The sequence below is a fragment of the Dasypus novemcinctus genome, chromosome 2 (genome assembly GCF_030445035.2).
Source record: "Dasypus novemcinctus isolate mDasNov1 chromosome 2, mDasNov1.1.hap2, whole genome shotgun sequence".
NCBI lineage: Eukaryota > Metazoa > Chordata > Mammalia > Cingulata > Dasypodidae > Dasypus > Dasypus novemcinctus.
The window spans coordinates 76,363,944-76,382,849 of record NC_080674.1 but is presented as its reverse complement, the minus strand read 5'-3'; the positions used below and the strand labels follow the sequence as shown (position 1 = coordinate 76,382,849).

The 18,906-nt window shown below is 39.6% G+C and overlaps 2 protein-coding genes and 1 non-coding gene across 8 annotated transcripts in view; 1 reads left to right on the top strand and 2 right to left on the bottom strand.

The window, feature by feature from the left end:
- Positions 1-10,931, bottom strand: part of POLK (DNA polymerase kappa) — a 90,277-nt gene extending 79,346 nt beyond the window's left edge. The window contains exon 1 of one of the 5 annotated variants that reach the window (XM_058274963.2): positions 10,828-10,931. The gene's annotated coding sequence lies outside the window, so the exon portion shown is untranslated. Of the gene's footprint in view, positions 1-9,989; positions 10,619-10,827 lie in introns of those variants that run through there. The other 4 variants (XM_004466533.5, XM_023591155.2, XM_058274965.2 and 1 more) reach the window with 4 other exon arrangements.
- LOC111766070 (small nucleolar RNA SNORA68) lies at positions 3,012-3,143 on the bottom strand. The gene has a single exon (XR_002798231.1). It is a non-coding gene; the product is annotated as a small nucleolar RNA SNORA68 (small nucleolar RNA).
- CERT1 (ceramide transporter 1) overlaps positions 10,119-18,906 on the top strand; it is a 149,638-nt gene continuing 140,850 nt past the window's right edge. The window contains exons 1-2 of one of the 2 annotated variants that reach the window (XM_004466536.4): positions 10,119-10,785; positions 17,787-17,921. In XM_004466536.4, coding sequence (XP_004466593.1) covers positions 10,690-10,785; positions 17,787-17,921 — 231 coding nt within the window. In that variant the 5' untranslated portion in view covers positions 10,119-10,689. The remainder of the gene's footprint in view (positions 10,786-17,786; positions 17,922-18,906) is intronic. The other variant, XM_004466535.4, reaches the window with a different exon arrangement.

Here is an 18,906-nt window from a genome sequence, read left to right as displayed (position 1 = left end):
CAGTAACAATATTTCCGCTTGAAATATGCTTGGCTTGGCTCTCTTTTATCTAACAGGAAATAGGATAAAAGAGTGGCCCTTAAATTCTGTTTCTGAAACGACTGTCTTATCACCAAATGCTAGAACTTTCATTGGTATATGACATTCTAAGTAGTTGTATGCAGTGTGTTGAAAGTATCAACCAGTGCTTCCACCCATCTTCCTCTCTCTTCCCCCAACTGTCCCAAAGAAAATACAGTTGTCTTTGTGGAGTTAATGGTAAAAATCAACACATAAGTGAGTCTAAATATAAAAAAAAGGATCAGAACAATACAGTAAGATTTGGGGGTATGAGCATAAAACAGTAATAAAAATTAATGTTAATAATAATAAAAGAATCTGTCAAACAAAAGGGAGTGGGGATGGTTAGAAATAGAACGAAGATAAAGGAAAACGATCAAGGTAAATACTGGCAATGCCCATTTAATATCTATCTTCATAATAGGAATAACCTAACTTAATGCTAACCATCTAGAATCATATAATTAATTCCCCTACTTTGAGCCCATGCTTATTAACCAATTTACTCATTAGTTTCCCCCTTGTTTTTCTTCTTTCCATAACATTTCTGGGAAAACGTATTCAGGGATCCAATCTGATCCATTCCTTTAAACTGGCAGTTCCCATTGTCTGGAACAGGAGGGTCATCAAGGTTGCACAAATTGTTTACTGATATAACTGGCTGATTATTGCTTCTCTTGCCAAAGTATGCTCTCCAGGCATTTTTTTCTAAGTTTTTTCTTCAGCAGGAAGATAAGAAAAATATGAGAATGGGATGTGGGGAAAGGATATCAAGCCTAGATTTGACACAGGATATAAAGAGCAATTGTGGGGCCTGTAAAAATGGGGAGAGGTTTAGGGGTTCTTGATACTGAGGCAGGAAACAGAACTGAAATATAGCTTGTTTTTCTCCCAGCCTCTCATTATTTGATGCATTTCCCATCATTGCTGTCAATAACTGCTATGGGGTGGGTAAAGGGGGACTAGAAAAAGATGGAAACATATTACAAACGATAGTAATATATAACCAATATAGATAATAGTAATGCAGGGAATGGGGCACGAGGAAGGAAAATAGTACAGTATAAGCAGGAAGAAGACAGGAATTTTGCAGCTGTCTGCCTATGGATACCATTCAAATGTGAAGAACAGACAAAAACTGGACAAAGATCAATAAGGAGAGTGCTTTTTTTCAAGACGATTTTATGACTGACTTTTAGTATTCTTTTTTGCAAATGAAAAAGCATGTTCTACCATTTAAAAATAAAAATTTCAAAAAAATTAAAAAATTAAAAATAAATAAAGTGACAGTTCAGTTTTTGAAGAGATGATCTTATGTTAACTTCTCTAACAATAACTGTCTATTCAGGCAACCCCTAGTTACTGGTAATATAATAAAACCATATCATAGCCAAAACAAAAAACAAAAAAAAATCCGTGATTTAACATACCTGTTAAAATCTAAGTCTACCTGATAATCATTAATTTTGAAGCCAGATATTGACTATACACTGGTAAAATACAACCATTCTTTTAAAAGTAAACACAAAAGATACATAGGGGAGCAATCCCCTCAATATGCCTACATTCACTTTATACAGGTTGAACACCTACGTTTGTAATGCATTTGCAAAGACATTTTATAAAATTCTGTATGTCACAAAAGTTTCTTGTAACCCCTTATATTTCTCATGTTCCCACTGTCAGAAATAGTCATAGATGCACATAGCACATTTTACATAAGTATTCATTATGATATATTTATGCAAATATCAATTTACAAATGTATAACAGTTGTGCATAACAGTTGTGAAATACGTAGTCACAGAAAGACTGGTTACGCTAATAAATTATTAAGCTGCCGTTTCTTAAACACACGTACAAAGATAACTGATGAAGCTGCTAGCAGAATGTTCTGGGTTCTGGGGTTCTAGGTTCTTGGCTCATGTGGCATAAAATAATTTAAGGACACACCATAGGGTAGGCCAGGACATAAAGAGTTTATTAAGAATAAGGATGCTGGCCTTGCTAAAGATGAGTCCCATGCTTGGGGGCTCCAAGTTGAGCGTTTAAGACCTTTACTACCACCCACGTTTATGTTGGGGAGGGGCCCCAGCTGTTTGCTGTTCTGATTGGTTGTCTTACAAACTCCGCCTGTTAGCTCCCACCGGCCCAAAGAGGAGGCCTGTGTTGGGTTATACAGGGCTTCTCCTCCACACGCCCAGAATGAGTTCCAAATGGGATCTCCTGGTCAAGGTCTCTGGTATCCATCTGGAGGTTTCCAGGGTGGGGTCTTGCCACCATGTTTTCTGCCAGGTCTGCCGGGTCTTCAGCTGTAACCCAAGTGTTTCCTTACACTAACCTGCCTCAAGGCCAGTTAGGATTCAAACTCAGGATCGTCAGCTTGCTTACTCTGAACTCAGTATGAATCACCATCATGGTGGAACCTTTTATGATTCTTTAATAGTCCTGAGAGGAACTTTCAGAGAGGCTAATATGATGTACTAGTAGTCAAAACAGGAAGAAAAAAAAATTCAGAGACAAGTAGCAGTCTAAGTTGGAAAAGGCAGAAAGACTTGCAGAGGAGTTTTTAAATCTTTAAAATTTCTGAGTTTCATCTTTAGGGGACATGCTGAATGTCATTATACATGGCGACAATTCATAAAATGAGAAACCCATAATAGATCTATAATGGGGTGTGGGGTGCGCTGATTTATTGGGGCTGGTCCCAGGCAGGGGCCCCTAGAAGGTGTTGGGCCTCTTAGTGGTGAAGCGCATCTTGTGCTAGCACCGCAGGAGGCGATGGGGCAGCAGGAATTTGATCTTGGAATTCTGGAACTGCTTGACGGCCTGCGGCACCTGGCTGTAATGTCCTTTACCTTCATGATCTGGAAGGAGTGGGTGTGTGCGCCTGGTGCCAGGCACCCACGTCGCAGTCTCAGCATCTCCCAACAACGCGCAGTGCCCGCTGGGGATGTAAAACCTCCACATTCACTTTGAGGGGTGCGGCACAAGCCCCCAAACGCAACGAGATTCACCAGCTCTTCGCAATGCTGTTTAAACCGCTGTCTCGAGAAACTGTGGTTCTTAGACTTGGGTGCGAGTATAATATTTTTAATATAAGCTTCATTAAATAGTTTACAGGATAACTCGGTGCAAAAAGATCAAGAAACAGGGCCAATCCTTTGTTTTTTAAATTTCAAATGGCCACTGTTTTAACTAAAAAGACCTGGGGAAGTGGCCTACAGATCCTGAATTAGGATAACAGAATCAGAGAAAAAGGTTTATCAATCAGGTGGGAGGAGTGAAAGTTATCTTCTTTGAAACTACAAAACACTAGTTCAGATATTAGTTATATAACACTGTTTTTACACTGTTTTCTTTTGGGGTATGTGGGGGAAGGAACCAGTTGAACTTCTTATGGGAGTTCCTTACAATTATGGTGCTTGACCTGGGCCTGGGGAAGGTAAAGCGAGACCCTCCCCATGCTGCCTGGGACTTTAGAAGGTGGGAGTAGAAACAAAAAAGCTTAAGGTTGAGGCCACTGCTATGCCCTGGATACAATCACTAAGAAGAATCATATAAATCAGGAAACAAAAATCCTTCTAAACTCTGTGATTCTGTACTCTTCAAAAGAAAAAAAAAATCAAGTGGCAAAAATAAATGCCTAAGCTAAAGCTCTGAGGATGATGGCCTGTCCACCCAGAGCTGTGGTTGCTGCAATCAGAGTTCCTTGATTAGCCCTGGACCCAGTTCGAGGCTGTAAGGGAAAATGACCTAATGTCTGGTCCCAAAATTCTAGCTTGGGGCAGGTTCCAGTGATGTCTCAGGAGGGGTCAAGGTGACACCTGGGGGCTGAAGCACTCAGTGAGAGGCAAGGGACAGAGTCTCCTTTTTGATTGGGGAAGGACAGAAAAAGAGTCACTATCCCTAAAGTAAGGGAAGAACATAGCTCTGTAGAAATATCAGGTTCGCCAAAAAGGAAGATGCTGGTGCGGATTGGTACATCAATTCAGGACGCGTGGGGAAGATGAAAAGGGACAAAAGTTAGAATGGGGAGCCAGCTTAGCCCTTCCAGCTTTCCTGGTTGGCCAGTGGAGAAGTGCTCAGAGGTTGCTGAAGTGTTCATTTTTCTTGCTCCAGTTCATCTGTGGGACCCAGTTTGCTGCTGCATTTCTGACGCGCCCTCTCTTTGGCCACAGCCAGAAAGATATTGGGGTCAAAGGAGGAGGAAGAAGTATAAGAGGGTGCTGTGGAGTCTTGTGTTTTGGGGCTTCTTGGGAATTCACTTCCTCACTTGTATCACTGTCACAGTGACCTTGCCAGGGTTGGCCTGGGGTTCTCAGGAGGCTTCTTTGGCCAGAGGTTCACCTCTGTTCTCCTTCTGACTCTCTCCATTGGTAAAGGGCTCAGGCAAGGGACCATGCAGGTGCTCCGGAGATGGGGTCATTTTGCATTTCTTGAAGAATTTATCAATCTCCTTGTCTACCACCAGGTGCTTGGTCTCCTCCCCACCAGCCCTGATGGTGGGTATCACACCCCATGCTGCTTGCCTTCCATGCAAGACCCCACTCACCTCTAGGATGCAATCCTGGGCGAGAGCCCCAAAGCCTCAGCCGGTCCTTGAAGGTAGGATCAACTATCCTCCCCGCCCCACCTTTTAACCTTTTATTATTGTAAAACTACCTATAGTAGTCAGCATAATAACTTGCATATTGTAAACTTATTAAATTAAATTAACTGAAATATAAGGTATAATACACTCAATTATATTCAATACCCTCTATGTGGTAAGCACTGTTCTAGAACTAAGGTTAGAGCAATGGGGAAAAAATCACATTCTAGTGGGTGGAAATATATTAAGTCTAATACATCCACTAAAATATTGATCATGTGATTGTATGTGAAAAGAATCAATATTTGTATGGTGCTTGACAATGGGATTTTCAAATATGTTAAATGATTTTTCCTTGGAACTCTCCCTCTAGCACCCCAACTAGAAGCCGACTGTAATGCAAATTATATGTACTAAAGATGCCTGTTGTTTCCATTCTGCCTCCCACTTGCAAATAATGCCTTATATTCCATAGTAACTATACTCTCAGAAAAAGCCAATTAGAGCACTGGCTGGCCAGTTACCGTTTTCTTTTGAGAATCTGACTAAGAGACTTAGTGAGGGCCATGAAACCCAGAGGTAGTAAACTAGGTTGATTACATGAAACACAAGTTGAAAGTGACACCAAAGAGAGAGAGAGAGAGAAACAAAAAACCACCCCTTCCACCAACACCCTGCACTATTGTGGAACATTTGTTATAGATCATGAAAGAATATCATCAAAATATTATTATTAACTAGGGTCCATAGCTTACATCTGGTATATTTTTTTCCATCCACTTCCTTATTATTAACACAATGTCCTTTTGTAGTAGCAAAAAAATGGAGATTTTTTGATTGCCCATTAAGAGGAATTTTATGTAGTCTTTATGGAGTATCTTGAAATAGATGTCCACATTATACTGTTAAATTAAAAATGCAATTTGCCAAATGGTATAAATAATGTGACTTAAAACATACATATATATTCTGAAAACTATAAATATTATCTCAGGAAAAACATGAGGGAAATTGCTTTAAAAACAAACAAAAAAGGTACTATATGTTGTTGCTTCAAGTATACACATTTTTTTTCACATATTAATACTTCTAAAATTGGGGTGTGTCACATAATCCTTGTCAACTAGGCAGCAGTTGTGATGTAACTGTCATTACTCATGCATCAAAACATGCAGAATGAGTGTCAGTAGCTTGGGAAAAAAACCCTGGAGACAATGGTGGAGCAATGGAGAGAGGCAATGGTGGAGCACTGTTAAGAAATATTGCAGGGAAGCAGATTTGGCCCAATGGATAGGGTGTCTGCCTACCACATAGAAAGTCCAAGGTTCAAACCCAGGGCCTCCTGACTCGTGTGATGAGCTGGCCCACGCACAGTGCTGATGGGCGCAAGGAGTGCCATGCTATGTGGGGGTGTCCCCTATGTAGGGGAGCTCCACACGCAAGGAGTGCGCCCCATAAGGTGAGCCGCCCAGAGTGAAAAAAGTGCAGCCTGCCCAGGAATGGTGCCGTACACACGGAGAGCTGACGCAGCAAGATGATGCAACAAAACAAGACACAGATTCCTGGTGCCACTGACAAGAATACAAGCAGACACAGAAGAACACACAGTGAATGGACACAGAAAGCAGACAAGTTGGGGAGGGGGGGGTGGGGAAAGGGAGAGACATAAACGAAAAATTTAAAAAATCTAAAAAAAAAAAGAAATATTGCAATCATCAATTCTCTTGATGGTGACTAAGAAAACAAGGGCAACAACTCTAAGTTGAAAATTAATTCAGAGGACTCTGAATGTAAAGAGATGTTAGGAACACCGTAACTAATTTATGTCACTTATACCTTTCCTTCTATCACAAGAATGATACATAAACGCATACATGCGTGTATACTTATATAGATACATACTTGGTTTTTCTTTCATTCAGAACAGTTCAAAGTAGAAAACTCAGGTGGACCTTAATTTCACCACCCAGGTATTATAATTATTCAAGACATTAAAATAAGTGAAAAAATTGCTCACAAATTTTTAAAATATAGTTCATACATTGTCTCTCCTTCATAGAGTTAGTATCTCTATTTCAAAGTTTGCAAAATTAAGTTTCTGATGTAAATCTCCAATAATTAACTGGTTATGTTTCAAAACTTCTTTTGTATATTATTTGTTTGGAAGTGAGAACAATGTTATAAAGAATAAATTATCATTAGCTAATACAGGGCTATTTTGTTCAAAATGCATCTTTAATAAATCATGTGGGAATATAGAACTTCTGGACAATTTATTTATATATATATATAATTTTTTTAATTAGAAAATGTTTTTAGTTTCAACTTTAGGACTTCTTCTCTTGCTATAGTTTCATCAAGAACAAGTATCTCCCTTATTCTTCTATCCGTTATCAGTGAAACTGCATACATTTTCAATGTCAAAACTTGTGGGTTTTTCGGCTTCTGTGTTTTGGCAATGGGAGTGGAGGGCGGGGTTGAAGGCTTTATAATTGGTAATTAGTGGAGGCAGAGGCTGAGGGAGTAAGGAGAGATGGGAGAATAGGGAAGCAGAAGAAGAATTGATGAGATTCTCTAATGGGATGAGAATGAACTCTGGAATCAGATTTGGTCTCAAATCCCAGATATGACCTTTACTAGCTTTATGAGGTTTGGAATGTTATTTAATTTCTTTGTGGGTCAGTTTCATCTGTAAAACAGAAACAATAAATTCCACGGTGTTGATGCTGGGGTTAAATGAGACAGATAGATTAAGGCTAAGCAAATAGTAGATGTTGAAAATCATTAGCCAAATTAGGAGCATAATTGCTCTGATGTACTTAGTTACCTACAGAATACATTATTTATTTACACAATTCCTCCCACTTTTAGAGGTATTCTGAAGCATAGCAGATGGACCTGGGTTCAAATCTAATTCTGCAACTTAGCTATGTGACATTGGGCAAGAGACTTAGCATCTCTGCCAGTTTCATTATGCTTCAGTTGGGGTCAACAGTGCTCACATTATGTGATTTGTGAGGAATAAGCCAAATAGGAATAAGTCAGGTAAGGTACGGAAAGTACTTGACCAGTGATAATACTTAACATTGTAAAGATGTCATTACTTCACAAATTAAGCATATTCTCAATTCAAATCACCAAAGAATTTTTCATGCAATTTGACAAACTTTTCTAAAACCCATTTGGAAGAGAATATACACAAAAATATCCAAATGAAAAAGGATATCAGTATAATTTTGCTATTATATATATGAAAATACTACAAAGCTAAGTAAGTCAGCATGTTATTAGCATAGGTATAGACAAGTAGAACAATGAGGAATGGGGATTTTGTATACTAAGAAGATGTAAGGGTAAGACTAGACTGTTCAATAAAGTGTTGGAGGTGGGGGGATAGGGGAGATGGGTATAGCTCAGTGGTTGAGTACCCATGTATGAGGTCCTGGGTTCAATCCCCAGTACCTCCTTTAAATATAAAATAAAGTTTTGGGCTACTCTTTAAAAAAAAAAAGTTAAATTCCAACCTCATTTCCTTTCAAAAGCAAATCCCAGATTGATTCAAGTTCTAAAAGTAACAAATAAAAAGATAATAAAAAATACAGAACATTTATAAGTGGGTTGGAGAAAACCATAGTAGGACAAACAAAAAACAAAAAACTCAGACACTATCACTCTCACCATAGAAAAAAGAAAGCCCGTTTTATTCTTGTATTGAGGTTTCTTTCCATTGACAGTAATGAAGTAATTTCCAACTTCTAATGTGGTATTCTCATTACTATACAAACATCCTTCCTGTACTTAAAATTAAAAAAAAAAAAAATCCAAAAACCATAGAGGAATAATGTGGTAAGAACCCTTTGTAAAAGGCAGTTTCCCTCATCATAATAATACCAAATACAATGAAGCAATTTCCTATTGAGTGGACACCTTAGTGATCCTACATGCTGGTGGTTACAACCACACACAATTAACTTAGAAATGCATAAAATGCAATATAATAGAATGTTCAATTTAAAACCAAAAATAAATTTAAAAACACAAATACATACTCTGCTTCCATGATTCTAAATTGCATTATGAAGTGGATTTCTCAATAATTTATAATCATTTACTTAAGAATAACGACATTTTAAAACCTATAGCTTAAAAGAATAGAAATAGGAAGTTATTAGGTAATAGGAAGGCAAAACTTAATTGCTACAGTATTCAACATTCTAAAGGTGTAATTTTGTAAATCAATAAAGAAGGAAAAGTGCTCTGAGTTTTTTGGGGGGGGGAATGACAACCTTGGGATTATGTGTATTTTCAAAAATTTTATCTTTTAAGGTTAGTCATCTGAATGGATTTCTATAAGCTTTATCATTTGACTTCACACAAGAGGAATACAATTTATAACTGGTTAGAGCAGATTCAACATCTGTGTCAATCTAGGATAATGGAAGATATCAAAGGACATTTCACATCATTTGTTTTTGTCCTGAAGATCGCAGTTAAATCTGCCTCTCTCCACTGCTACTAGAATTACTTCCGGTCAGTCTGCCTTTTCTTCTACTCAAAATTTACCCGGTCGATCCAGACCCAGTGAACTGGGCTTTATGCTAAATAAATTCAAGTCTTGAAACAAAGCTAAATTCCCATTGTCTGATCCTTTTGTATTCAGTAAGACCACTACACTTTGGTCTTTTACAAGAAAACTTGTACTCCAGCTTTTCCTATCTTTCAGGGAGAAAGAGATCGCTATAGATAAACTGGGTCTCAGGAAGATAAACTCATTTATAACTCAGGGGAAACTCCAGGCAATCATCTCACATTCTTAGAGTCGTCTAACAACACTCACTCTCTGACGACGTCAAAATGATTTTCCACAAAACAAACATTCTAGGTATCTTAGCACAATGCCAAGTACTTTGCTCCGGTGAGGAAGAGCTGAGGGAACGCTCACTTAACACTTCACAAAGAAGTGTGAAGTCTAACTCCTAAAGAGAGAGACCATCGAAATTTGCAATGGTGATTTGGCGAAAAGAAAATCTCCCTAATCACTTGAGAGGTCGCAAACCCTGAGAACCAGTGGCTGACGCGGGTACGCCCGGTACACTCCAGCCCAGATGTGCGAGATGCTTCCGGGCTTTCTGAACGCCGCCATGGGAGCAGGCCGAGCATGAACCACAAAGACTTATCTTACGTCCCGGCCTGCAAGCCCGGCAGGTTCGTCACAAACACTCTAGGCAAAGACAGAAGAGCGGCCGGCGGAACCGGTAACGCAGTTGTGAAACGAAGCCCACCCACCGCTGACAGTCCCCAAGGCGACTACTTCTCCCATGCGTGGTACACTCACCGGTAGCCTCAAGATCGCGACTACAATTCCCAGAAGGCTGCGCGGCCGACGAAGAAGAGCCTCTCCCAGCATGCAACGCGGTAGCGCCCCGGTCCCTCCCTCTTCTTTCTCTGCTCCTCCTACTTTTCTACCCGACGTCAGTCGGGCGGGCTGGAGGTAGGGTGCAGAAGGGGGACCCGGCGCCCTTGGCGTGCCGCGTCAGACGTGGGGAGGGGGACGGGGCGGGGAGCGGGAGAGAGAATGGGAGGACGGAGGGGAGGGGAAAAGGGGGGGGAAGAGTAAATAGTGGGCCAGGCAGGAAGATGGCGGCGGTAGCGGAGGTGTGAGTGGACCGGGGTCTCTGCAGCTAGGTTTCCTCTTCCCTTCTTCCTCCCCTTTTCCTTCCCTGTTTGAGATTGACATCGAGGGGGCTGAGTTCGGGTGGCGGCGCCGGACGCAGCGCAGGGGTCACGGCGACGGCGGCTGACGGCTGGAAGGGCAGACTTCCTTCGCCGCTGGTTCTCCTTCCCCGGTCCGCTCGGTGTCAGGCGCGGCGGCGGCGGGGCGGACGGACTTCGTCCTTCCTCCTGCTCCCCCCTCCGCCTCGGAGAGGGCACGCTTGCTTTCGCCATCCCCCGACCCTTCACCCCGGGGACGGGGCGCCTCCCCCCGCGCAGTTCAGGGAGCGGGGGCCGGTCTCCTGCTTGGCTGTCGCGCCTCCATGTCGGATAACCAGAGCTGGAACTCGTCGGGCTCGGAGGAGGATCCGGAGACTGAGTCCGGGCCGCCTGTGGAGCGCTGTGGAGTCCTTAGCAAGGTGAGCCACCCGCAGGGCCGGGAGCCCCCAGCCCAGACTCACCTGCTGCGAGGCCAGCCGCTGAGGTCTTGGGGTGGGGCTGGGCGGGGAAGCACGGACTGTCCCGGGGTGGAGGCTGCGGAATGTGCTGGGTAGCCGGGCTGAGTACTGTCGCAGGAGTGTCCCGGACAGGGGTGGGGTAGGGTGGAGAGGGGGACTGTCCTCGCCTGCCCAGGAGGGACTCGGCGGCGGCTGAGAGCCGGGGGAAGGGTGTCTCAGCCTGGGCTCCAGTTTGCGAAGCAGGATGCGCACTGGGACTTGGGACCCAGGGCGTCAGCTGCCCGGGGTGTAGGAATCTGGGTTGGGCAACAGCGGTGTCAGAACCGCTGGGAATGAGGGTGGTGCAAATCGGACCTCCCAAAAGAGGTTAGTCTGGGTATGCCGAGCAGAGTTGGGTTGGGGAACTCTACCGACGCGGCTGTTTGGGACAGAAGCCGGAGCACCTCGGCTTGGTGCTGAAACCTGAGGTGATAGGATTTGTTAGGTTAGGTGTAAAGAGAGATCTGAATTAGGAGAACTTTTAGTATTTCTCTCTCACTTTCTACCCCAGTTCAGAAAAGAGCTATTGTAATAGACATGTTATAGATTCAAAAAATGTTCGCAGTAACTTGGACCATGTTAGAATAGAGATCTATCTTTAGTCCAGGAGGAAGAGCATTATTAAAAATAAAATATTCTTTCGGACATCTTAACTTTCCTGTATTTTTAAAAATTCCTTTTTCAGAAATTTAGCGAAGTAATGCTTTGTAGGACCAAAATTGATGAGACTTTTTTAGAGAGAGAAAATGGGCCATCTTTCCTTTTTATAGTATATGAAAATTTTTTTTTTAGGTATTTGCTATGGGAAAATTCACATATCCTTTTCGACTTCCTTCTTCCTTCCTGTTAAACTTTAGAAATGGATTGAGCTAGTAGTTAACTTGGAAGGGGGAGCTGGGGCCAGTCCCTCAACTAGTTGGTCATAAGATTGTTGGTCATGTGCAGCCATTGCTATTAAGAAATCACTTTGCTCCCAGTATTGATACTTTGACTAAGCATTTGGACCTCATTTAGAGAATTATTTCCTGTTAGGCTTTTATTGTCTTTGCAAGGCTGGTGAGAAAGGGCCTAGGAACAGACTGAGTTTGTCAGAGCTAAGGCTTGCGGTGTTAATTTTATAGCAAAAAGGTTGTGAGTCTTGATACTGTGATCATTCTTGAAATTTCAGTGGAAGGTTTTCAATAAAGTTAAGCTCCCAGGGTTTCTTTAGATGAAATGTACGTTGTAATTTAGGAATCTGTGTTGAACACATTGTGCAATAGCTAAGATATACGTTTTCAGTTGGGAATAGTTACAAAACAGGTTCATGGCTTCTCAATGATTCTGGTAGTTTTCTCACTTTCACATTAGATAAGAAGCAGACTACCATGTTAATATTGTGGTGCATTAAATATTTTATGAAACGAATTGTGCTTTTGACCTATTGATCATAACTTTCTTGGGAGGAATAGGAAGAGTGGAGTGATGGGTAGAAAAAGTCATCACTGCTCTTGAGTTATTCATTGTATTCAGAGCACTGTAGTAGGCATACAGTACATCAAAAAATAGATTAGTATTTAAATGTGTGGAAATGCAGTATTTGACCACTTCTGTGGAAGGTGAATTTCCCTGAAATTTAATGATTTTGGTTATATACGATTTTTTTGGTAAACTTTTTAATCGGGGGATTTTATATTGAATATATACACATATACTGAGTATGATATATGTGTTTAAATTTAAATGTACATATTATATATTTTGAACCCTTCATATTCAACTGGTAATTTAAACAAGAGTTAAAACTCAGTATCTGTTCATTTCATACCTATTAATATAGGTATTTGTTTGGTTTCTTCCCCCCAAAATGGAGTGGATTTGGAATGGAAGGAGATGGGGATGTAAATTTATATTAGAAATAGTTACATGCCAGACCAAATTTTTTTTTCTGTATGGTAATCTGAAATACATGGTAATACCTATGAAGCATATTTTCTATAGAATCACTTCTTAAGCATTTGTAAGTTCCAAAAATACTTGATAAATAATAATTCTAGGTGGTTATAACAAATATCTATATAGATAGTGGTTTTGAAAGATTCATTTCTTCCTGGGACTTGACCAGATAAATATAGGTTGAATAAATCTTACCCATCTTCGGAATCCCCTCCATTCTTTATGGTTTCCTTATCTGTTTTACAGCACACCTAACTATTGGCTTGACATTGTATCCATCTTTAAGAAAGCCTATCTCAGATACCATCCTTCCCATAAAACCTTTACTTTTATTGCTAACCATTTGAGATCTCTTTTCCTTTGAACTTCCATAAAAATTTTGTTTGTAACTTGCTTGTGATTCTTAATCTATATGTAATTTTTTCTCTTGAATTTGTGCTTGCTAGATTATTGAGCAGGACTCTCGTCTCTTACAGTGTCTAGCAAGCTATCCTGAAGCTTAAGCTGCATTAGCTTTGCATAACTCTGCCTTCCACTAAGCAAATATTATGTGCCAGGCACTGTTCTAAATATATTCTTATTTAATCTTCACAACAACTCTATAAGGTAGAGAGAGGTTAAGTTAACTTGTCCACAGTCACACAGTTACTGGCTTTATGAAAGGCAGTAATTGGAAGCAAGGTGGGATTAATTAATAGTCTTGAATATCATTCTGAACAATTTGTACTGTAGACAATGAAGAGTCCTTAATGTAGGTTTTGGATTTGGAGACATTAAATAAAATTAATATGTAAGATAAGGAAATATGATTAATAAGTAAATAAGATTATGTAAACTGTGAAATAAAAAATATAAACAAGGAAGTTATTAAGCTTTCTCAGGAATTCAGGAACCTGATAGTTTGAATAGAATAATTGAAAGTAGAGAAGAAGGAGCAAATTTAAGAGTGCAATATAAAAGGAATGATGATGATGGGCTATAAAGATTTTGAAGGAACAGTCTTATGTTGAGTATCTCGTGTGTAAGCATTTTCATTATTTTATTCAGCCTTTCAAACAACAGGTAATGAAACTTAGGTTAAGAAAAAGTTCAGTAACTTATCAAAGCTCCACACACAGCTAGTAAAGAAGTTTGAGTCTGTCTAATCCTATATCTAGTCTACTGTACACTAACTCTGAGCCAGGTTTGAGTCCAAAAGACTGTGAAAGTATTAGTGCAGCCAAAGGAAATAGGAATGTAGAGAGGAAGTGCACCTTATGAGAGCAGGTGAGTTCAATTTTGTATGTAACTATCATTATTTCAAGTTGATGTCTTAGAGGTTGGAAGTAACAATTAGATATAAGAAAATGGTATTAGGGAGCCCATAGAAAAGAATGAGTTAAATTGTCAGTATGGGTGAGCTCTCTGAGACTGAGGTTATAATGATGGCACTGACAAGATTTAAGAACTTGGCCAATCTCAAATATGCTGAATTGGGGGATAGGAAAATAAAGATTTCTCAATGAGTAAAGAGCCTTCGCTAATGCAGGATATTTTAACAACCCATTCTGATTTCTGCAGATAATTCTGGAATTATCTGTACTTACAGCCCAGAGAGCATAAAAATAAGCAAAATCAAGTCTTCATTAGAGGTAACATTTCTGCCTTGGCCAGCTTATTGATAATGATCTACAGTGTTCCTTTAGCAACACAGAAACCATTTATAATAAGAATTGGAGGCAGATAATCCAAGTGTATTTTTGAAAACCAGTTTTATGTTTGTGTTATTAGTGTTAGGTTAGAAAAAATTATCTTCAGAGAAACTTGGAGAATGAATTAACTATTTTAAATATATAATATTAAGTTCTGAGGAGGAAAAATTAAAGTCAATATAGAAGTACTAAAGTTTAATGATCTAGTATTTTTACTTTGATACAGTTATTGCCATCATAAATTTTCGTATGTGAATAACTTAAAACAAAAATGCAATTTTGATGAATGTCTTCATACTTTTGTTGATTTAGAAGACATACTGCATTACTTAGTGTAGGAGAATGAAAGACTCTATGACAGCTTATTTTCTATTGAATGTGTTAATCATGGGAGAAACCAAAATAATTTGAGCGTAATGTAGATGATGAGAATGGGAGAGTGAAAGCACACAGAAGAACAAAACAGAATTTTTAATTGAAATCCCGGTTCAGTTCTATTCCTCAAATGTTAGGAAAAAATGGTATTTTTTATTATATATTATTTTATTTATGATTTTGAAAATATGTGAAACTCATACAACCTAGAAAATCTCAACTTTTCATTATAATTATTTTTATTGTTTATGTTTATAATTAATTTGGACTTTTCACACTGTAATTTTTTTTTTAATTTAAAATATTTTTTTAAGGATACTTAGATTACATAAATGTTGCATAAAAAATATAGGGGGTTCCTATATGCCCCACTCCCTACCCCTCCCACATTTTCCCACATCAGCAACATCCTTCATTAGTGTGGTACATTTGTTACAATTGATGAATACATTTTGGAGCATTGCCACTGAGCATGGATTATAGTTTACATTGTATTTTACACTTTCTCCTGCACAGTTTTGTAAATTATGACATATATAATGGCCTGTATCATTGCAGTGTCATTCAGGACAATTCCCAAGTCCCAAAAATGCCCCCATTTTTCCTTCTCCTTCCCCTCAGAACCTCCAGTGGGCACTGCCACCATATCAATGATAAAAGTTCTTCCATTGCTGGAATTACAGTAAGTCTACAGTAGAATAACTAGAGTAGAATGTCTACTCTAGTCCATCATTCATTCCCCAATCCTGAGGACTCTGAGATGGTGATACCCATTCTGCCTCTAATTGAGAAGGGGCTTAGATCCCATGGGGCAGATGGAGAGGACTATCTTGCTTGCAGTTGCAGACTTTCTCTGTTCCTTGGGATGGTCATTGTCCATCATCATCTCCTTATTAGTTGTCCAATGAACTGGAATGTAGGTATCGCGACTATGTTGAGATTCAGGGCCCAGCTGGCCTATGGACCGCCCAAAGATTTAGCTTTCTGGGACATACACCTATCAACTCTAGTACTAATTATAGGTCCAAATAGAAGGGGCAGAAGAGCCATGTGTAGGGAAACCATAACTGAGTCCAGCTCTGTCACACTAGGAAGCATAAATTCCAAAGTAGGGCCCACTGGCAGTGTGCCAAAAACCTGAGCTGTCTGCCCTGCCTATAGTGTCTTGATGTCTCCAGAGCCCTTAGGAGCCCTGCCGTTTGAGGCAGTATTTACTTCACAAGTCAGTGAGGTCCTGCTGAGACATGCATAAGCATAGTAACCTCTGGAATAACCCTCTGACTCTTTTTGAAGTCTCTTGGGTATATAAACTTGTTTGTCTTTACCCTTTCCCCCTTTTGATCAAGCTCTCTTTCCAGTTGCATTGCTAGTTGGTGCTTGGTAGTAATCCCTCCTTGCAAGGGAGGCTCATCCCTGAGAGTCATGTCGCATGCTGGGGAGAAGGTATATATATGCTGAGTTTGACTTAGAGCCCACATTTGAGCAACAAGGAGGCTTTCAGGAGGTAACTCTTAGGCGCCCTGTAATACTAGGCTAAGTTTCAATTTCAAAAGTAAAAGTTCATAAGTATAGTCATTAATATCAAGGGTCCACCAATGGTCCATCCTCCTTTCCTAGTCACTGTCCCCGTACCTGGGGGATTCTTGCTTTCCCATAGAGAATATGACAGAGCTCCCAAGGATGGGAATTCGAAATTCTTTCAGATATTGTGTGAATCTCCACATGAACCCACATGCCCCATGAACACTTGATCACATTCATATGCCTTATCGGTATGCCCTAGGTGAACCTCCTCCCATGCATCCCCCATCATTGGCACTCCATACCAATGATCCTCCCTAATCACTGTTGTAACCCTTCTGTGATCCCAAACTTCTTCAAAAATGAAGTCAACAAATAACCAAATACAATTAATAAGAAAATAATGATACTTTAAAAATAACAAGTATGGATTTTTAAAATTTTGAAATAAAAAATAATTTAAAAATACAGAATTAAAAATTTTTTTGACATTATATCTTTCATCACTGTAGGAACTTGTATGTACGGTTTCATTTTTTTCCATCCCCCCAGAAATGCCTGATGGTCCATCTATTCTATTCCTCCCTTTCTCTCCCCTCAGGACCCAGGGAAACCACCAAGCTTCACTCTTGAAGAACAGGATTCATAGTTACTTGCAACAACACTGAGGGCTTAGACACACTGGCCCATCCTCCCATATTAGGCACAGCCTGTGCTCTCGAGAAACTCCTGCCTCTGTTTGAGAGCATAGCAGGACTCACCAGGATGGGAGTCCACCACCTTCCCACTCATTATGTGGGTCTCCACCCACTGATACAATACACAATGACAAAGTGAACACTAACACACTCCCTAGAAGCCTGCCCCAGGTGTGCCCTGTCCCGTATGTCCCCCACATTCAACACCCTAAACCTGTAACCCTCCCCTGCCATATTTGCCAAAAGAACTTTCCCAACATTGTAGTTTCAACCGCATACTCACAAATCCCCAGAGTTCACCTGCTCTCTCCCCCTCCCCTCCCCCCAATTCCATGAACAGTCCAACATACCCTCCCACCCTACCTCTCCTCCACAAACCAGCACCGGCCAACCCAGCAGCATTGCTTCACCACTGTCATGCTTAACCTCTGTACAACTATAGCCTTCCATCTTATCACAGCTTTTGCTCATTTGGGCATTGGCTCACAACCTTCTTCCCTATCTTTCTCCTGTAAACTTATCTTCTGTTACATGACCTCACTGATTTGAATTAAGCAAATTGAACAAAATCAGAGAATTAAAGTCTGGAAGATAGGTTTACACGTTGTAGTTTTAGAATTAGATTGATTTGCATTGGAAAGTTTGCATTTTTACTGACTTTTTATTTTTTGTTTTCCTTTCTTTTCCACCTTCCACCCCACAGTGGACAAACTACATTCATGGATGGCAGGATCGTTGGGTAGTTTTGAAAAATAATACTCTGAGTTACTACAAATCTGAAGACGAGACAGAGTATGGTTGCAGGGGATCCATTTGTCTTAGCAAGGCTGTTATCACGGTAAGCTACTATTCTCTGTTATTTGTATTTATTGAGCATCAGTTATACTCCTGGCATTGTTCTAGGTGCTATTTTTTTTCTGTGATCAAAATAAAGGTCCCTGTCCTTATGGAATATATATTCTAATATTTTTTACATTAAGTTATTTTAGAGTGTTTATTATTGCATACTGTTATTTTCTATAGGCATGTCAAACCAGTTTAAGGGCTCAGACAAAAAGATGTTAGAAGCCTTCATATCTGATGGAATTGGGACAGTTAGGTTACTAAAAAAGTTAAAACAGGAAAATTATAAAAAACTGAAGCATACATGTGTTAAATTTTTTGGTTTTAACTTTATATATTAATGTATATTTCTTTGCCAACTTTTAGATGTAGACCTAAGGACATCTCTTGAATGTGGATTTGAGAGAATTTACTCTTGTATAAATTACATTCATTATGTGTGAGCTGCAATTTCTAGTTTTGGTTGCTCTAAAGTGAAACAAAAGCTTAAAGATGCTTTTGAAAAAACCTAAGTTTAGGTTTTTTCTGGGCTTTTCATGATTTTTCTCTAATATTTTATAGTTGTCTCACCTTTATCTAATTCAGCACATTTTTAAAAAATTACCTTTATTGAGTCATTGTACTTAATTTACATTAAATAAATTGTATAATTTACTCTTTCTTTTTGCACACATATTCCATAGACTTACATAATGTTTAGTTAAATTATGTAAGCACTATAATAAGTATAAATGGCATAAACAGGTTTGGGAACAATCTGACTTTTATTAGGCATATAACCCCATTAGTGGGATCAAAAATGCTTGATTATACTAAGTATAGCATACTATTCGAGGGTGGTCAGCATGCCATGGACAAAAAAGACTAAGGTAGGTCAGTTAAGTGTAAGTGAGTTAAGGGAGCTTTTGTTCTTTTAAGCTAAAAATTAGAATGCTAAACCTTAAAAGTATGCATATTTTACTGACACTTTCAAAAAGAAG